The sequence below is a fragment of the Haliaeetus leucocephalus genome, unplaced genomic scaffold (assembly GCF_000737465.1).
Source record: "Haliaeetus leucocephalus isolate CR32 unplaced genomic scaffold, Haliaeetus_leucocephalus-4.0 Scaffold173, whole genome shotgun sequence".
Lineage (NCBI taxonomy): Eukaryota > Metazoa > Chordata > Aves > Accipitriformes > Accipitridae > Haliaeetus > Haliaeetus leucocephalus.
Window position 1 is genome coordinate 8,248,024 of NW_010972609.1, and position 20,483 is coordinate 8,268,506.

At 37.5% G+C, this 20,483-nt stretch overlaps 1 protein-coding gene across 1 annotated transcript; it reads left to right on the forward strand.

Moving 5' to 3' along the window:
* Positions 1-14,068: 14,068 nt before the first annotated feature.
* Positions 14,069-15,216, forward strand: PTH (parathyroid hormone). Its single transcript, XM_010563768.1, has 2 exons — positions 14,069-14,154; positions 14,943-15,216. Exons 1-2 carry the CDS (start codon positions 14,069-14,071, stop codon positions 15,214-15,216), a joined length of 360 nt encoding a protein of 119 aa, XP_010562070.1.
* The last annotated feature ends 5,267 nt before the right edge of the window (positions 15,217-20,483 follow it).

The window sequence follows — 20,483 nt, forward strand, 5'->3', positions numbered from 1 at the left end:
TTTTCAGTATCTGGATTTTTTTTCTGATGAAAACAGAAAGCAAGGGGACAAAATCCATGTGAGGAAACTCATGCTCCAGTGGATGATATCTCTTGACATGTGATATTCTTAGGAATACAGAAATTACAAAATCAGGTCATACTCAAGGTCCATTTTGTCTTCTTTATCTACTACTTTATTAGCATATTCAAATAATTCTGAGATAAGTGAGGATGGATCTTCTTTCTTTATTTTGGTTAATCTTGAAATTTTTTGTCATTCCATTTTAATTATTAAGGCAACCAATGTACCTAAATAAAGCTTACTATTGTATAATACACCAGATCACCCCAAGAGCCTTTTTCAAAGATTGATATAACTGGTTCACCGTCCTCTGGAACAGAGGCTATTTCTATTGAATGTTTTGCTTAGTGTAAACAAAACTAAATACTGAAGATCCTTTAACTACCTTATATAACTTGTTTCTTTCTCTAGTTACTATATCACTTTCCTTGTAAATTAATGACATTTGAAATGCCTAGTTCAGCTTCCTTTGTACAGCTAAACCTTCATTATTTTCAATCAACCTCTCTTTATATATCTTCAAATATAATATATTCTTTTTTTTTCCCTTGCTTTTTATTTTGCATATGAAACTGCTATGTAGCTACCTCAGCCTAGAATCCTTTTTTTAAAAAAAATTTGGTGCAGAGACATGGTGGAAACTGTGATCTAACTTGACTGCATGTCTTATATATTTTTTCCTTTGTTTCAAGAAGGATGATCCTGGGAACTACAGGTCAATCAATCAGCCTCGCTTTTGTTCCTGTACAATCATAGCATGAGCCTTGGAAGCCATTTCTGGGCACATAAGGAGAAAAGTGACAGGGAATAAACATCATGGCATTGACCAACCTGACTGCCTTCTATAACGAAATGACTGTGGGATGAGGAGAGAACAGTGGATGTTGTCTACTTTGACTTTTGACAAAGTCTTCCACAGTACTCTTATAACAAGATGTGACTCAGTCTAGACAGATGGACTACTACTAGATGGATGAAAAACTGCCTGGATCATCAAGCTCAAAGAACAGTGGTTAATGGTTTGTACTTCACCTGGGGGCCAATTACAAGTGGAGCTCCTCAGCGTTTTACTCTGGGACCTACCTTTTTTCATAACTTATTAGACATAATGTGTCATCTGCAAACCTGTCAGAGACATAAACCTGGGGAGTACAGTTGATAGCTCAAAGGCAGGCTTGCCATTCAGAAGGACCTAGCATTAAGGTAGAGGAATGGGTTTACAGAAACCTCATGAAATTCAGCAGGGACAAATGCTAAGTCCTGCACCTGGGATGGATTAACACCTTGCAATAGTAACAGCTGGGGACTGACTGGCTAGAGAGAGCACTGCTGAAAAGGACCTCAGGGTCCTGGTGGACAGTGAGCTAAACATGATTCAGCAGTATGCCCTGGCAGCAATGAAGGCTAACAGCATACTGGGCTCTACCAACAGCAGCACAGCCAGCAGACTGAGAGAAGTGATTATCCTCTGTTACCCAGCACACACTAGACTGCACCTGGAATACTGTGTCCAGTTTTGGGGCTGCCAGTACAGAAAAGATGATCAAGTAGAGCAAATCCAGCAAAGGACCACCACGATGGTCAGGGGTTGAAGCAGTTGCCCTAAGAAGAGAAGTTGAGAAAAGCTTATTCAGCCTGGAAAAGGCTTAGGAGGGCCTAATAACAGCCTTTCTGTACCTAAGAGGAGGTTACCCAGAAGACAGAGCCAGGCTTTTTACTAAGGTGCATTGTGAGAGAATGAGAGACAACAGCCACAAATTGAAATATGTGAGATTCTGACTAAGGAAAAAAAGTTTCCTCTTAAAGGTAATTAAACACTGAAACAGGCTGCCCAGAGAATTTCTGGGATCTTTGTCTTTGCAGATTTTCAAGACCCAGCTCGATAAAGCCCTGAGCAACCTGGTCTGAATTAATTGTTGACCCTGTTTTGAGCAGACAGTTGTACTACAGGACCTCTGAGAATCTAAATGATTCTGTGAAACAGGAGATAGTTGAAAGCCTCTTCTTTTAAAAATGTTACATGGACAGTAGTCTTTTCTGAACATTGAGAAATTTGAAAAGCCCTTTGTATTGTTTCATGGTCTGTACTCAAAAAATAAAAAGGCAAGATACTTCTTTGGAAATGCAAAATATTGATGTGATATCATCACCTGGTTAGTCTAATGCTATTTACAATGCAGCCACAGATGCTGAGTGACTTGTTAACACCTGTGTTTCACCATCACAGAAGGACTAGGATGTAAGTAAATGCCTTTAACAAAGTATTTATCATACTTGTGCAGTGAGATAATACAGAGAAGTGTTTTATTACATGGAGGTGGGATTGGCACCAGCAATAACAGCTGCCAGTGTGAGGCTTCCCAGAAATCCAAAAAATTACAATCATTCCATTCAGTGTTCATATTTTTGCAAAGAGCTTTTACTTCATGCTTCAAAAGAACAGAGCTATAAATTAAGCAGAACAATATGTATTTGTGTTTCTTCAGAAATATGGTAGGTAGCGTGCCATATGACCAATTATAAATTAGGAGTACAAACCCAGGACAGAACCACAACAGAGATGCATAAAATAGTGAAGGCTGATGGAAAGAAAATAAGTATGTCTGGAGAGCACAAAACACGAGACACATATAGAGTGAAAATCTAGTAACACCCAAGAAGGTTAAAAAAAACAGTCTGCAGATTTTGTATAATTCCTCTGTGAAGATCAATACAGGGAAGAAAAGATGAGATTGCAACCCTAGTACAGTGGGAAATATGTGCCTCTTGCAGGTGTTAGATCACTTGTGGCAAAGAGCTTGTAAACATTACATAATAGAGCGGTAATAGACTCGCAGCCCTGTGGTCTGCACTGCCACCTGGAATGCACATACCAAACAATGGACTTCACATACCAAACAAGTTCAGCTTTTGGTCTCTGCAACCGTGTTACACAGTGTGGACCACTTTTATGGGCAAGTATCTCCACTTGCACACAGTGATGCAGGGGCCTTTTGGTGATATTTCCTATCATTCTAGGTAGATTTCAGCTTTGAGATTTGTGGACAAAGTTTTTCCTATTTCTATTTGCTCATCTGTAAAATGCATAAAGTAACTCTTCCCTCAAAGATGGTACGAGAATTACCATGAGCAAGAGACCTGTTCAGGCATTAGCGATAACACAGTTGTAGAGCACTCTTTCCTGGAAGGATACTATTCCTCTAAGTATATCCTTAATGTGATGAGGTCATATTTGAGCATGTGTGTCTTCAGATCTCCCCATTCCAATGCAATGTCCTCTCCTTACATTATTAGGCTGCTAGGCCACTGTAGCAGTGACATATGTGATTGCTCAGCTTGAGAAGGCAATAACCGGACATAAAATTGCATGCATTAATGATTCCTGTGGTACTCTGTTTGCCAATATTTCCAATACAGAACTTCACTGTAAAAGGCCCTTAAGAGTTTTGGAGAGTTAGCATTTGATCCAAGAATGGCAATTCCACTTAAAATACACTGGGTCCAGGTTTGTGTACAGTTGCTCATTTAAGGACAGGTTGCAGAACTCCAGAATGAGATCTTCCCCTTAGTATGTGGCGCTTCTCAAATACTATTGTTTTCCAGAGGAAGAAACACTTCTCTGGCTTCTGTTGTAACCTTAAGTTCAAGGACAGTCTTGCAAATGTGCATGATTCAGTTTGAATATTTGCTCCCCCTCATATAACTCAGCCATGTACATCCAGCCTAGTGCGTCAAAAATACGTCTTTTTGCACCTACCTAATTTAAATTTAGAATCAGTGTTATAGTCTGATATTTCAGATCTGCTCTTCTTTTTAAATGCACTTCAACAAATATCTGCAGTCAAAGTCCAAATCCTCAGAAGCTGAAAATTAGCACTGCTCCTTTGAGTTAGTACAACTATGTGAACTGAACAACTGCTCCAGTGAGTATTGAATGTAAGCTAGAGGGATGCACTAATTTTACAGTGGTGCGCAAAGAACCCAATTTGCAGAGTGAATGAGTATGTTTAGAGAACAGAGTTATGTAATTCATCTATTTTAGGGATTAGCCATCCCTGAAGTTCTGAAAAAGGTAACTGGGTTGGGCTATTTATAGAGTCCGTTCCTATAGTTACAGCACAGATGCTAGCATGGAACAAAAACAAACTTAGCTCAAGCCATCTCCTCTCTGCACCTTGGTAAATTTATACTCTCACAAATGTTTATAGATCTCTCAGATAAAAAGAGATTTGGGGGTCTAGGATGCTACTATTGCCTCGGCAGCTGTTTGCGCATTAGTATGCCCTATCTCCTATTAGCTTCTCATCATGCCTTTGTTTTTCAGGCCCTTTGTATTACAGAGATATGCAGAGACTCCTTTTAAAGGAGTTTCCCAGTCTATGAGAGAGGAGAAGGGGCACTAATCTTGGGAAAACTAATGCAGTAATTGCCTAACTTATTCTGATCTTTAATTTCACAAGGCTGCTAGGGATGATGGCTCAGAATCCTTCCTTTACATGATTCTCTGTTTTCTAAGATGCATATGTAGGATCACTGTAAAACTACGAAGCCCATTGTTACTGCTACAGGATGATAACTGCATAAGAATTTATGAAAAAATACAATCCATACTCAAAGAGTTGATAACCTTGAATATGGTATGAATTCTGTCATACAGAATTGTACAATTTACAGGAAGGGAAGGAACAGTTTGTAGTAGGATAGTGTAGGTTTGGGCTGCTTCTTACAGATTCTGCTTTTTTATAGATAAATATTTGTCTCCATATAGTCATTGTTATCTTTTCTTAAATATTGAAAAACAGCCAATTGTTTAGATAGTGGGCAGTAAGAAGAGGGCAAAGAGGAGGAAAGTTATCTGGCTAATAGAGAAAAGCCTGTCCCTAACATAGGGATTACCGCAGAAAAAATAAAGTTAGAGACAGGATTCTATAGGGATGACCATTTTAATAAGGACTAGGAAGCATGGAAAATGAAGTGGCTTGCTTAGGCAGAACTGGTTAATTCTTACCTTCACTAGTCTAGCCTAGGAGATAGGGACGTCACAATGTAAAACAAAGGGTAGCAGAAAATGAGGGCAGAAATACAGGGTTAGGTCCTTCACTACTCAGCATTCTATATTGTCATTCATGCATAGTGCAAGCTAAGCAAATTTTGATTTGTTCATATCCTAACCCAAACTGCATAGATTAAAATGACAATGTCCAGTGCATGAAAGTGGGGATCTATGCCTTTTACAAAAAGCCTAGAAGAGTCTGAATTTCATACGGAAGAAGAGACACAGCCTAGGAAGATTTCAGCAGAGGCTAAGCAGAGGACTGAACAGTTTAACAAGAAAAATTTTAAATTGAGATAGTCTGTATAGCTTTGTGAGAGAAGAGAAACATGCATGTCAGCAAGGAAGATTTAAGAGACATACTGACAAGTATAATCTATCTAATTCACTGAAACTACCACTACAGTTAAGAATAACACTCTCCTCTCTGGAAGATCGTAGTAGAAAAGGCCAGGGTGATGATCTGTAGAGCCAAACTCCAATTTTTTATTCTTTTGAATCTCACTGGCTCAACATAGAGAAACAGAGAAACAAAGAAACAAAAGCAAATAACTGTTAAGCACCGAGACCCATACATCTTACTATAAAGTCAATTTTCTCATAGACTACATTGTCAAATCCAACCAGAGAAATGAATGAAGTAAAAAACAGAACAGGAAGTGACTAATGCTGAAAAAGCATATAAAGTGCTATACTTCTTGATGAACTAGATTATGAGAATTACTATAAGAATTTCATGTTAGTACTGATATTTCAGGAAGGTCTAAGAAGAAAAATGAGTTTCGAGAAAATTACTGGTCAACATAGAAGGATTTAAAATATACACATAATTTAAATAAAATGCAACCATTTAAAATATCTTTTGAGTTCTGTAAAAGAAAACTATCAGTTCAAGAATTTGATTTTGACAACTATTAATAATCCAGCTAAAAATTTAGTGAAAAGGATTGATTAAATAAAGCAGGGAAAATACAGAAAAAGTATATCCCTTTAGAAAACAGTATAAAAATATGTACAAATACATTAAGAGAATATCTTGAAGACACTTCTGGTCAAAATGTTTAACTACTGAGTTAATCTTCAATAAGTCTTGTACCTAGAAGTTTTCATTTAAAGGACCTCATTTCTGGGACAAGGTCTTTAATATATAACTTAAAACATTTTATTTGCTGTAATTAATATCTCAAATAATAAAAAGTTTCGTATAAAATACAACACATTTTTTGACCTTAGTAACACCATTATTAGAGGGTCTGCATCTTCTTGCAAGTTTGCATAGCACCTAGCACAGTATCTTCTTTCAAAACCCAAACAAAACAATGATTTTTGCCAATTCTCTATGTTTTAAGGTTTTTCAGCCGACTATGGACTAAGATTTTTTCAGGACATTCACTGGATTGAAGAAAAGGTCTGAAATGTCATCATTCATTTGTAAATTGTACTCATCATTCCCATGAGATTTCATCAAGCTCCAGATTGTTTACTTGGATGCTATCTGCTCATCTGCAGTGACTGCAGAAAATATGGGAATATGAACTTGAAATGTCTTTTCAGTAGAAAGGATAGAAAAATATGTGGCTACCTGCATAAAACATGCAGACCTTCATTGTTCCATCCTGTATCATTCTGAGTCTTCATGGTGATTTTATGCAGAGCTAGCACGTTCATTCTTACAATGGTTTTGTTAGGTCAAACCTGATACTTGTAGATATCTGCTGCTCCCTACCTCCCAAGTGGACACTAATATTTAATTACTCAAACCTTTTTTAGTAAATGTCTTAATTGCTTTTAAAATGATGATTTTATAGAAGGTGCACATATGTGCCTGTGTGTGCAGATGTATGCTGAAGAGAGGGCTCCTGAATCCTGAAGTGTTGAGTGAGCTGCTTCAGACTGGAAAAGGAGGGGGGGCGGATTTTAGACTCACCCCTGTTTCAGTGTTAGATGCATTTCCCTCTGGGATTACTTGTGCTCTCAAAACTGGTCTCCTTGTGTGGCTTGTGAGGGATGCCATGTCCATTTAAAGGATGACAAAAAAGAACATGGGCCCTCATTAGAGCTCCAGCTACACTGCATGTCATTAAAAGGGAACTCAAGCCTGCACAAAGTATTTAGAGCCAGTAATAGGCCAATAAACACTCTGGCTTATATATGACTACATGTATGTGTGCATATGCATATGCATAATTCAATTTGGTATTGATCCCCAAAATCCGATGATCCAACAGCAGTTTTGAGTACTGTACCAGCTTCCTATCTACTGAAAAAGGTCATAAAGTACTGTATTGTTCATTATAGCAATGAATTCAGCAAAACATTGACAGCATGGTGTTTCAGTGTCATGAGGGCTAATATCCCACTAAGTAATTATTGACTGTAAAATAATTTAGCATAAGTTTTAAATCTGAAGTAAAACCTATTCTTTCACACACAATTCTATGAATAATTATATATTTAGTTTACAATTCACTAACAGTACTTTAAAAATGTGCCACTATGTATGTGTTGAAACTAACCATGGCTTTTCATGGCTTTCTTGCATGTTCATGATGCACAATAGCATTTTTGTTACTGACCGCTGAAATATGTCTCCGTAGAGACTAAGAGGTACCTCAACTTCGTGATTTTCCTTAACAGCCATTTTAGCATTCCTCCAAGCTGCTCTGGGCTGTTTCATCAAGCTTCAGATTCTTCTCATGCGAGAGAGATGAGGTAAGCAGGGCTCTCCATTTAGGCTTCAAAACAGCCATGTAATGCTATGTGAAATTCTATGCAGCCATGGTATAGGGTGGCATGCAGAGAGCAAACACTCATACATTCATGATCATATCATCAAAGCCTGGCTTGTCCATGATAGGTCAACAGAGAAATTCTATGATAAACTGGATATCTCTTTTAGATAACATGGCTAAGTTACATTGAGAGCAAAAGGGGGTGTCCATTCAGATATTGTATGTTTCATTTAAGCAATGAAAACTAGAAATAATCTGGATCACAATTATCATTACAGTGTCCAGTTTATCTCCCTAGGTAAGGAAGTGTACTTAAAATTAGGTGATTGGGACTAAAATCCACCAGCTTCTGTTTTCTCTCTGATCTTTTTCTTAGTTATGTTTGCATTTAATCTGTCTTTGTCTAAATGTCCATAACCTAGAAACAAACATCATCAGTATACACTTTCCTCAGAAAGAAATCAGGGAGATTCAGCAACATTGTGATTCTCAGATGAAAGATTTTATGTAACTGGAGAAAAATATACTGGCAAGCAATTATTTCCAAAATTCACATTTGCCAGTGGCTGCTAAAAATGTATTGTATGAAGCAGACTGCACACAAACTAAAACTGTGATAGGCCATCTTTTGATTTTCACATAAGTCTCCGTGCTGTTTTTCATCTAACTGGAAGCTGGCATGTGGCTGAAGGTTCATCTAGCTGCAAGAACCCAAAAAACACCTGAAGATACCCAACATTGCTTACATAAATTACCAAACATGCTGCTGTGGTATTTGAAAAGCCACAAATCTTGTCAATCAAGTGAAGTTCTAAAGAGTTTACTGACTGTCACTTTGGCTTTTCATTGTGTCAAGGCAGAAACATTCCTTGGACACATTTAGAAAGGTTGCCTCACCAATCATCCAGTGTGTCACCAATTACTTTGTTCCCTTGCTCAATGATCTACTAATTTTCTCTTAGCCATAGTTGCAGTTAGAAAGCATTTTATCTGTAACTACCCACTGGAACAAGCAAAGTGGAAAAAGCCTACTTTTGTAAATAGCACAGAAATAATCCGACTGCTGTATTTAAGCCTTAACTCTAGAGGATGAAGAATTCTGTAGGAATATTAATATACCAGATTACATAATTGATTTGTGAAAATATGCTTTAGTCACTTAAGAGTATAATTCTAGAAAGCTTTGTGTCCTGTAACCATATTCCAGTAATGTACCTCAAGATGTGTTTAATTTCAAGATGCAGTATAATATTTTTCCCTGACAAAATGAATAGAATATATGAAGTAGATTATAAAGAATTCAGAATTTTTAGAATATGGTCATTGTTCACCCACCTGGCTGCAAAATCTGTCTAATTGCTTTTCACTTGTTTTCAACCCTGTAGTCTGATTGCATTCAATGGCACAAATTCAACATAAGTGGCATGCCACCTGCAAACAAAGCAACACGGAGATTTTTTCATGCACAGTTGATTCAAGTATCTGTACAATCTATAAGGGAAGGTCAGGGAAGGGTAGTTCTCTGACTGATCAAGAAAAAGTCTTGTCAGAGGAAAAGGCTGTGGTAAGCTCTTCCCTCCCACACTGTGATTGCAGCATCTTCAGTTCTTCAGCCCTCTCCCTCATCTTCAGAAGTGCCATGCCCTTTTTTGATGTCTATAATGTCTCATGGCATAGAGAAGCCATTACTGTAATAAACTCTTGAGTATATTGCTATATTGTCTCATTTCCAGTAGAACATTCTATGGTTTTAGATGACAGATAAAAGAGAACACTCAGTTCAAGCTTAGATCTAGCCTGAGACAGTTTTCTGGCGTACATGAAGAAATAATCACAAATTTGAACTACAATCTTCTAGGCATGATTGGATTTCAGCCTAAGTCTCATAAAAAGTTACCTGCTCTCACTTCTTCCTCTCCGAAAGGAAAAGAAATTTCAGTATTGGTAAAGCAACATATACACCAATAGTTTGCAATCAATTTCTGAATTGGTTGCCTTTGTCTAGTAGATACTTGAAACATTTAATGGTTTATAGTTTCTTGACTGCTCTATTCAATTGTACCCACTGTTTCATGCATCAACTCATTCACGGCCTGCTGTTTTCAGAATACGGAAACTCAGAATCCACTGTGTTTTCCCTCCTCTTATTCCGAGAGAAGCAAAAATAGTCACTTGTAGGTCAGTCCTCATTTGTAGGCACTAGAAATGTACCCTCACTAGTAGATGGTAATTTCCTAAGACACTTGGGGTTTTTTTCACCCATATTTTGTCATTGTATTTATATACAGTCTTATACCTACAAAGGATCATGAAATGCCTTTTCATTGAGGAGATAATATGTTATTTTTTCTTTCTGTCATAAGAATTTATATACCTCTTTTTCACCGTTGTGTCTATAAATTTGGGTAGTCTTAAGCCTCATACTGAAGAGCATTTCAGCAGGTGCTAGCCCTGGTTTCCTGGGTTCAGCTTTTCCATTAAGTAGTGCCCCAAAGAGAACTGAATTTTTTAAAGGGATGCTTAAGAAAGAGAAAAATTCAAATCTGAACATGAATCTTCATCTTTCTGAAACATTAAAAGAGCTCAATACCATTTTCAGCTCATCATTATAGACTGGATACACTGTGTCCAAACAAACATGTACACAGTTACAGTATTTTGTGAAAGAACTATATTCATTTGGTCCATTATCTGTCATTCCCACTTTTGATATACCAAGTTTAGCAAATAAGATAACATGGGATAAGCTATTAGCAGCTGTATTTTCAAATAACATAATTTCTGGATATCAGAGATAAACAACCAAATCAAATAAGTTATTGTTTCTGCATATACAGATAAGGCTATGCCAATTTTGAGCCATAATTTAAAGTTTCTTTAATTACCATCACAGGCTCTATTTGTTTACAAGTACTGGGGTATATATTTCATATTTTATTATTTTTATTATTTTTGCATCTTCACTCATCTGAGGCAAACAGTGCAATTCTAATTTGTCTTATGTATTTTTTCAGATGTGAATATTTTTAAAGTATCAAGTTTAGCCATCTTTGAGATTTTAGGTACAACCTATTTAGTACCTTTGAATAAATATGACAATGAACAAGAAATCCTATTTTAGAGTTGTTTTAAAGACTAGGTATGCAGCAAATAAACCAGCTAAAATTACATCTTGTTTAAGGGCATCCACACTAAAATACTATAAGTTGCCTGAAGTGAATTATGTATTTTCAATTACAACACCATACTCTGGTGTTTACTCTCTCTCAGTTTTATTCAAAGCTCCAGCCTGGGGTCTCTTCCAGATTTACATGTGTGTTGTAAGGGATGCAACTGCAACTAAAGGAATAATGTCAGCAACTCAAGTCTGCTCACACTCATTTTGCAATTGTTACTAATGGCTTGTTGCCAATTTTTGCTATCAGTTGCTGCCAGTTTATACGAAAGCATTATTTTTTTGTATACAGACACTAGATTTTCTAATGTCTGTCCTTTAGTTAAGGCTTTCCTGTCATATGCTAGAGGTTCCATATGAATGCCAGGCCTCTGTAAAAATACTGCCTTGAGGCTTTGCATTAAAGGTTTTGCATATGTTTGCTATGGTAAAATCTAAAAAATGGAGCCTTTCATTATCAACTGTGTAGAGATTTTTCAAATCCTTTCCTGGCATGCCATGTCCATTGTACATTTTTAGTCACTAAAGCCTTCAGATTAGTATCCCTAGTGGCCACATCAGATACAAATCTACTAACAAAACATCATCCCCATAAACCTCTGTATGCTTTTTTTTTTGTGTAGGTGGAAGGATATTGACAACTGACAGTATAATGTTGGAAGCCATCTCTACCCTGTTTTCTCGAACTTGTTTAAGTGGATTATTTCTTTACTTCTCAGTTTACAATTTACTGAGGGAACAATGAGATCTCTTTAGAGCTTTTTGGAGTTTCTGGTTCTTCCCTTCCTTTCCCCATGAGAATACCATCTATGTAAATCAATATTATAAAATATCTTTTTTACCTCTTTGTGAAATACAACAGGTATATATAGTGTAACCAAAAAAGCACTAATGGTAAATGCAATAATAACTTCCAAATGGTGTGTTAAAATGTGCAGATGTAAACTTTTTCTTTCTTTTTTTTTTTTTTTTCCCCTGGAGAAATATGCTGGAACTTACAAGAAGATTCTAATGTAGGAAAAATATATTGCAGCCAAAAATAATCTTTCTTCATACATATGGGAAAGTATTGCTGATTTACACATTTCACTTCTTAGAATGTAGGCAAAGAGTTCTATATTTCTTTTCCAAAACTTATAAGGTACTAATTTATATCATGGCCTTTTCAAATGCCTCTGTTTTATCTAGCGCATTTCAGAGATATATACCTATACAGGAATAGGTATAACAGAACAGTGAGGGTCTAACACTGTATTTTAACAACTTTTCAGTACCACCAGCTTCTCATTAAAAACATGATCCTCTATCATCCTAGGGCTTCTGCTCCTCTCCAATATATTCTTTCACAAAGAAATCTAGCATCTGACCTGAAGTGACTGTTCTCATTTCCCACAAGTATTAGAGATGTTAGTTTTTCAATATTTTGTTTTATTCTTGCATTTGTAGATCAGTAACCTCACTACCTAATTTTTTACCTGCCTGCATTTAACAACACAAAGTTTTCTTTGCAAATCCTTCCAACAGCTTCAGAGATCATGTTATCTTGGGCACAATTCTATGAGTAACAGGGAACCTGAATTTAAATGTCAAACTTCTTCACAGCTATCCAGGATACTTTCTTTTTGCTGAGACCTTTCTTTTCCCTGTAAATGCCAAATTAACAAAGCATCCGAGGGTGGGTACATGAGGGTCAGGAGGGTGTGTGTTGAGAGTGACATCAACTGAGACAATAAAAGGGCTTCTAAGTTACTTAGAAGCTCTATTTTAAAGTTACATTTAAGGGGTCCACTAAACCAATTCAGTAGTCTTTAAATATACTTGACATCAAGAGACAGTCATCTGCTGACAGACCCAAACCAGAAATCTGTTCAAGATACTATCTAGTAAGTATACTCTATTTTATTTCCAAGTTCTTTAGAGGACTCATTTAGAAAATTTTATCATTTATTCTTTATTCATTTTTACATTAGCTTCTTTCCAGACTATCTTAAAAATAAAGTGAATATTAGTTAGATCAAACTGTTTTATTATCTGAACCAAATTTGTGAAATGAAAAAATCTGAGACAGTGAGTTAGAAATATCTTAAAGTGAATCCAAATCCTGAATTTATAATATTGGGTTAGATGGACTGCTAGGACCACATTCATATTATCATATAAGATACCACGTAATAAATGCTTTTCTGACCTAGAGTAAAGCTGCAGAAAATTTTGCAAAAATGGCATTGTGGAGTTTTACATTTCTTAAGTTTCAGCTACTCTGTATCAAATTTCTTAAGCTATAACAAAAAGATGCCTTTTCTGGCTGCCAATACTGGAAACCCAAACTGGAAACTGGTATTTGGACTGTGTCATTTCTGCCTGTTGTAGCATCACCAGTAATAAATATTTTTCAAATATATCCCAAGTGGTAGTTTTGCTGATGAAGTACAAAGCAGAGTGGAATCATACTGGCAATGCAGGATTATCACTGAAAAAGACGAGGGGCTTAATTCAGATTTCTCTTATGTAATTAAATGGGGAATGACATAACTCAGTAGAGTTATGCCTTTATGCAAAATTGTCAAGAAAAGTGTCAGCCTCTTCATTCTAAAGAATTTGCAAAAGAAATAGATAAAAGAACAAAACTTTTCACTTGCATAGCTATATACAAGTATTTCAACATACTTGGAGCATATAAAGTATAAATTATTTTTAGTAGTAGTAGTAGTAGTAGTAGTGGTGGTGGTGGTGGTGGTGGAATAACATGGTGCTTTTCACCCAATTATCCAAGAGCTGGGTACCTATATGATGATGATGCAGGGCAACTAAGGCTGACCAAAGTTCTTAGACTTGCCTACAAAGTTCCTTACAAAATTAGTATTAGAACTAAACTCTTCATTTGCATTTCTTGATCTAACCCATTTAATGAAAAAAGTATTTTTCAAAATCACTTCTCTGATGTCTGTCTTCAACTTTTTTCCTAAACTAATTTTTTTTGGAATTAACAGGAATTACTTGAAATACAGATTGATACAGGTATTCATTTCTATCTTTGTAGGCAAAATGACTTCTATAAAAAACCTGGCCAGGACTGCGATCATTTTATATGCCATATGCTTTTTTACAAACTCTGATGGAAGACCAATGATGTAAGTACATTATTATACACTTCCAAAGTTTGGAGGGTGACTTTAGCTGTTCTTGAGAACACGGTTGTTTTGTCTGTATGTAAGTTCATGTGTATGTCAGTCTTTCTGTCCCTGCTTTTGAACCCTTTGGAGAAGCTGGCCAAATTCTGTCCTCTAGATACAGCTGTAGAGATCTTAGATAATTTGAATTCTTACACGTTTTTTGAAAATAGGCAGCTGAGTAGAGGGAGAAAAATCATATAATTGTTCTTTTAGGAATATAATTGGGTAAGCTGCATCTCTTATTAGACACTTGGGAGGGTATACACAGGAGAGCATCTTTTTTACTGTGTGAGAATGTAGCTGGAACTCGCGCTTAGACACTAACATCAATCAGTATTGAGACACAAATCCACAGGAAATCATGCTTCCTTAGCTCTAGTGTTCACAGAAAACTACCGCTGAATAAATGCCATAGTTTTATTCATCAGTTACCTATTATCATATAAGCCCTAAGCTAATCTACAACAGCTAAAATAAATGATAAATATATAGTCACACAATATTGTCACAAAACTGGATTACTTCCCATTTTTGATGCCTTCTCACTAATATACCCATTACCAATAACAAATCACCATCCACCCTCCTTCTCTTCTCCAGATGTCATTCTATCCCTTACAAAGGTAGGTTCTACAGCTCTGTATTGCGATACCTCACAAAAGTTCCCAAACCTGGGGTTTTGAGTGAGGATCTAGAATTCAAGTAGGGCCACTATGAGTCTCTTTCTTTGCTTTTCTTTCATGCAGGAAAAGATCAGTGAGTGAGATGCAATTAATGCATAACCTTGGAGAGCATCGACACACCGTGGAGAGACAGGACTGGCTTCAGATGAAACTGCAGGATGTGCACAGTGCCCTCGAGGATGCTAGGACCCAGAGGCCTCGAAACAAGGATGATATTGTCCTGGGTGAGATAAGAAGTCGGAGGCTGCTCCCTGAGCATTTGCGGGCAGCAATGCAGAAGAAATCCATTGATCTGGACAAAGCTTACATGGATGTACTCTTTAAAACAAAGCCATAATGAAAAAGGCCAGAGCATTATGTCTGTCCAAGTAAGCACGTGTCTGTATATCATTGATCAAGTAGGGCATTTATTATTATTTATTCAAACTGCAATAAGGATTAAAGGCTCTATTCAAGATTGTAGCCCCATTGAGTTAGACATTTCACAACCAAATAATAAAATGTATTTACAGTCCGCCCATGACCATTGCTGCTAATTTCTGGGTATCTTTTAAATTGCTAATGTATCTTATAAATTTCCAGCATAAAAAGAAAAAGAAACCTGAAACAGTAAGAAAGTTGAAAAATTATTTAAGACCAGTTCTACTATTCTTACATGGACAGCATTTGTATGTAATCACTAGGCCTACTTGTACTGTTAACCAACAATGAATAAATGCAGTAGAACCTGGCTCCAGAATAGGGCACCATTTTGCCTAGGGTTAAATTTTGTTTAACTTTGTACTAACAAAAATATGTAAACTTAAATCCACATTTATTTTCAGAAGAAGGCCTAAAATCAGATGGACATTAATTACATAACAAAAGCTGCATGATAATAATTTAGGATTAAAGAGTGCAAACATAAAAAATTAAAGTAGGAAGACAAAGCCTAAGACTAAAGTACAATAGGATAAAATTAAAACAAATTCTGTACGAAATAGAAGAATGAAATTCTGCAAAATACTGAAATGAAGGGAAGGTTTGCTTACATCCTCCTCCTCCAAAAGATGGTAACCTATAATTAACTGCAGAAACAGTGGGAGCAGAGAAGGTAGCCCGTATGTAAGCATGACCCTAACTATAGAACTGGGAAATGAATCTATACCAGGCAATTACAACTGAAACAAAAATCTTGCGATACATATTTTTTTTGTCCCCCATTTTCTCTGTAAACTAGCTATCTCTGAATTTCTGTATGTTGTGTTAGGCCTCATGTGTAAGTCTTTTTTGTTTGTGAGACCAGTGGCTCTCATAAATAAAATTACTCATTTTCATGTGCAATTTTTTGTAGAATTGGGATCTCAGTTTGCCAAATCCCCAGAATGAGAACGATTAACATGCAGAAATCAACCTGGGAGAAGAACCATTAGCTGTAATACATTCAAATTCTAAACAGGACTCAAAAAGAATCAGACATAAATATGGATGGGAAAAAATCAATTATTATAACAATAATTCTAAAAAAACAGCAAATACAAAATTATTTTGAATGGTATATGCACATATGTGCTTAGGACCCTCAATCATTTCTGACTAATAAGAACATTTTCTCAGTAGGAATAATGGTGGTTGCCTCCAAATTTGCTATTGCCAGAGCTCAGGTCAAGATGAATTGCTGCTCTAAGCCAAAGTGTCTGTATGTATGATCCCATATCACTTATTTGTTTGTTTGATGTCTAGCACGCCTTGGGGAACCTAGTAAAAAACTCATAAATCATTACAAATTTAAATGCAATCTGCTGGAGGCTAGAAAGGTACTTGTAACTAGTGAACTGTAGTTCACAATCATCTTGGCTATACTTTTAGTAATGTAAAGGTCCTGATGCTGCAAGCAGACGCTATGCCTGTGCACATCGGTGCACCCCACATATAGGCAAGGGTTCCATGCCACTTGTCTGTTTGTAGAATCAAGGCCTTAAAGTGCACTTTTTATTTATTCTTTTATCAGACATCTGTGCTAACTTAAAGAAATAAAATTGCATTTTTGTACCTATGTCTCAATTATGTGTTACCAAATAAAGTGGACCAAAAGCTCTTGGACATTATTTTAAAGCATAATGACTGACTGACCTGTAACTATTCTGATATAATTTAGCATTTGGGGCAAGATTATTAAGCCATTTTATTTTATTACAGCAATGTAAATACAAAAATAATGATGAAAGCAATTTTTATTTTTCCTTTTGTCTTTCCTGCACACAAAATCATATTGATGGTTAAACAAAAGGTGTTTACCTAGCACAAACCTATTTATGTCCCCTTACAATAATGACACATGTGCAGAAAGTATATAATCGTCAAGTGCCAAATCCATAAACTGTTTCCTTTTGATCTAAACAAAGAATTCTATTATCTAAACCACTTGTTCTTCCCAACCTTCACCTATCCAGTAGATGAAAGATGATTACACAAATACTTTAAATTTCTGTACACTTCAAAAAATACTTGTTCTTACAAAGGGCTTCAGGGTCAGAGACGGATGATGCACCACTGAACACTGTTTAGCTAGAAATACGGCCACAGACAAACTATGCTCAGCACTGTCTCATTTATGGGTAAAATAATGTTTGCTTTGCCCACATACAGTATGACTCATCAGAAGGACTAAAGACAGTACAGTGGCAGAAGAATTAGTGCTAGGTAATGCCCATTAGAAAAAAAGATGTAATTTGAATGAAATTACTTACTAATGGTAATTATCTAGAAAATTGATTTGTTACAGCTTTTCAGCTTAAACATCTGATCAGTGTAGCAGCAGTCAAAACAGAAAAATGTTCAGAGTGGGGCAGAGGCTGCTATCAAAAATATTTTAATATCATGACATATTGCGAAGATTCATCTTCATCTGGACTAACGTGCAATTTTAGTCATTTCTCTTTCACAGATTAAGGGGACTAGAAAGAGGATGGTAAGAAATAATAGGGCCACTGAAACACACATATATGATAATAAATGGTAACAGCAGCAGTCAGAAAATAAATAAATAAAAAGAGGCATGATAAAGATATGACAAATGAACAGTATGGAGAGATAAATGGCATTGTCTACCTATCTTTCAAAAAGAACAAGGAAAGAGAGGTGAAGAATTGAGCTTGCACATGGCTGAATATGGAGCTTTTAGCTAGTATGAGCTGAAATCTCATCTCCAGCCACTGTCACTGGAGGAAATAATGGCATGACTTTTGGGTATGCTCGAGTTCTTTTCCCACGCATGCATTGGAACCTGCCTTAAGTCTATGCCAGGTTGTGCACTTGGATGTAAGCAATGTAAATACTGTACTTCACAACAGGCTTAGACACGCACGTGACTGCCAGAGGAGACTTCCTATGTCCCCTGTTCCAGTGAGGTAAAGTTAGAAAAGCATTAGGTCCGCATGCCTTCTCATCCACTGGATCAGCCTTCCAAAGATGGAGTGTCTCTAGAAGGCCTCTTTCCTCCCTGAAGAATGTGGTTTCTATACACATACTGCCTTTCAAGGCAGAAAACCTTGCTTTATGATCTGGCAAGGGCTTTTTGCTAAGAGCTGTGTCCTCGAAGACCCATCCCATGCAGATGGGTATCTATTGTACACACCTGTTTTTTATAAAATTCTCAGTGAAAAGAAATATAATTGCGTCTCTCACTCATGACTCATTGAAACAAGCACTAATATCAATATCCATCCTCAGGGGAAGTAAAACAGTAGCATGTGAAAAAAACCGACACACATGAAAAAGTAACAAAGCCAAAATCACAAGAACCCTAATAAAAACCAGACAAATTGTAAGATCTGTAGGTAAAACCTACTGCTGGTGATTTAACTGCTAGTGATTTGGCTTTCTTAGCTGCTTCTAACTTTGGCTGCTGTAACTACTGCTGTTTGATATTGCTCAGCTCACTGTTAAACAGCATGTAACATCTGACTCCTTGCCTAGTTAGCGCATTCTAGCAGCTTTTGTGCAGGCTGCTTGGCTGTCATTGTTCTGCTGGTGGATTTCCAGAACTGTGTGGTTTATATCTGTGGTTATTGTTAAAGGATGGAAAAGAGAATTCGTTTAACAGATTCATGATTTGCTGCATATTGTAGCAAAGTTTCTGTCTTTTATGGGGCATTTCAATATAGCAAAGACACAAATACTTGCTGTCTTGCCCCCTCTTTCCCTCCTCTCCCCAATGAGCATGAGGTATACAACTTGCGTATCTAACATTCCCTGCCTGAAGCAGTCAGATCTGCTAATGCATCTGGCAAGTCCAGAGGTGTACACTCACTGAATGTTTAGATCAATACTTAGGTGTCCCTGAAAGAGGAGGATGCTCTGTAAGATACATAAGAAGCACACCAGAAGCATCGGCTGTAGAGTTCCAGTCTCTAGAATCTGACAGCAAATTTGTCAACTTCCTCCACCAGAGGTTAAATCAGAACCCCTGCTCAGGGTGAATATACTCATCAGTATGATATAGATTCATGTTCCCTCTTACCTGCATGTTTTCCCTGGGAGGTCTGGTCCAGCCAGAGCATTTTATGAGACCCTGAGAAGACCCCATACATAGTGGTTGATCTTCACAGTGGGGCTGCCCCGAAATATCCACTGTGCAACCAAACTGGCTTCCCACAGTGCACAAAGGAGAACAGATAAACATTCAAAAGTTTGGGCAGAGATTTTCTCCTTGTCTTTCTCCTTCCAAACTCTCCACTAATTCCAATTTTCTTCAATATACTTATTGTCTACGGTTCTACAGTCTTTCACCTGATATGGAAGTCAAGCTTTGCCTGTATTTAATAATGATGCTATAGAGGATATCATAGAAAAGAAACAAATGTCTTTAGACCTGAACACAGTTGGGGCTTGGTATCATTTTATTCTCCTCCCATGAGGAATGCAAAGGGCTTAAGCGTCATCTTAACAGCTGTGACGCTCCAGTACACTGAAGTTGGCAACAATGTGGGACATGATAGTTCTGCTGGGGTATTATGGAATGAAAGCCACATCCACTAATATTCCTAAATAGACTGCAGATTACAGAGGCGATACACAACCTATAGGTCTACACAAACCTAAAAATAATAGTTGTAATTTAAATCAGGAATCAGTTTTAGGATGAAGGTCGAGATAGCAGAGATGTCAGCTCGTCTAGCTAAACCGCATTATACCCTTCTTCGGCTTTTTCCTCTGGGCCAGGCAGGGACAGACGGATGACGGTGCCAGAGCACCACGGGGCTGGGCTAGAGGCCAGGGTGCTGGGTGCGTGCCGCCACGTAAAACCGGCAACGGTTTTTCCTCAGAACACCTGTGTGTACGCGCTGACTGAGCTCCAGCGGAAAGGCAGCCGCCCAGTTACCATCCCCTCAGCGTAGCTCTACAGGGGAAAGCTCGGCTCGCCTGCCTCACCTTCCCCAGTTACCTCTCCGCGGCGGCGGGCGGGAGGCGAGGAGCCGCTCTTCCCGCCGGCGGGCGGCGCTCGCTCTCCAGCGCCGCCTCTCAGGCCCCCCAGCCCGGCAGCCTCCACCCTCGGCGGGAGGCTCCGCCTGTTTGGCCGCACGCCCTGCGGCGGCGCCCGGCGGGATCGCGATCCGGCCCCCG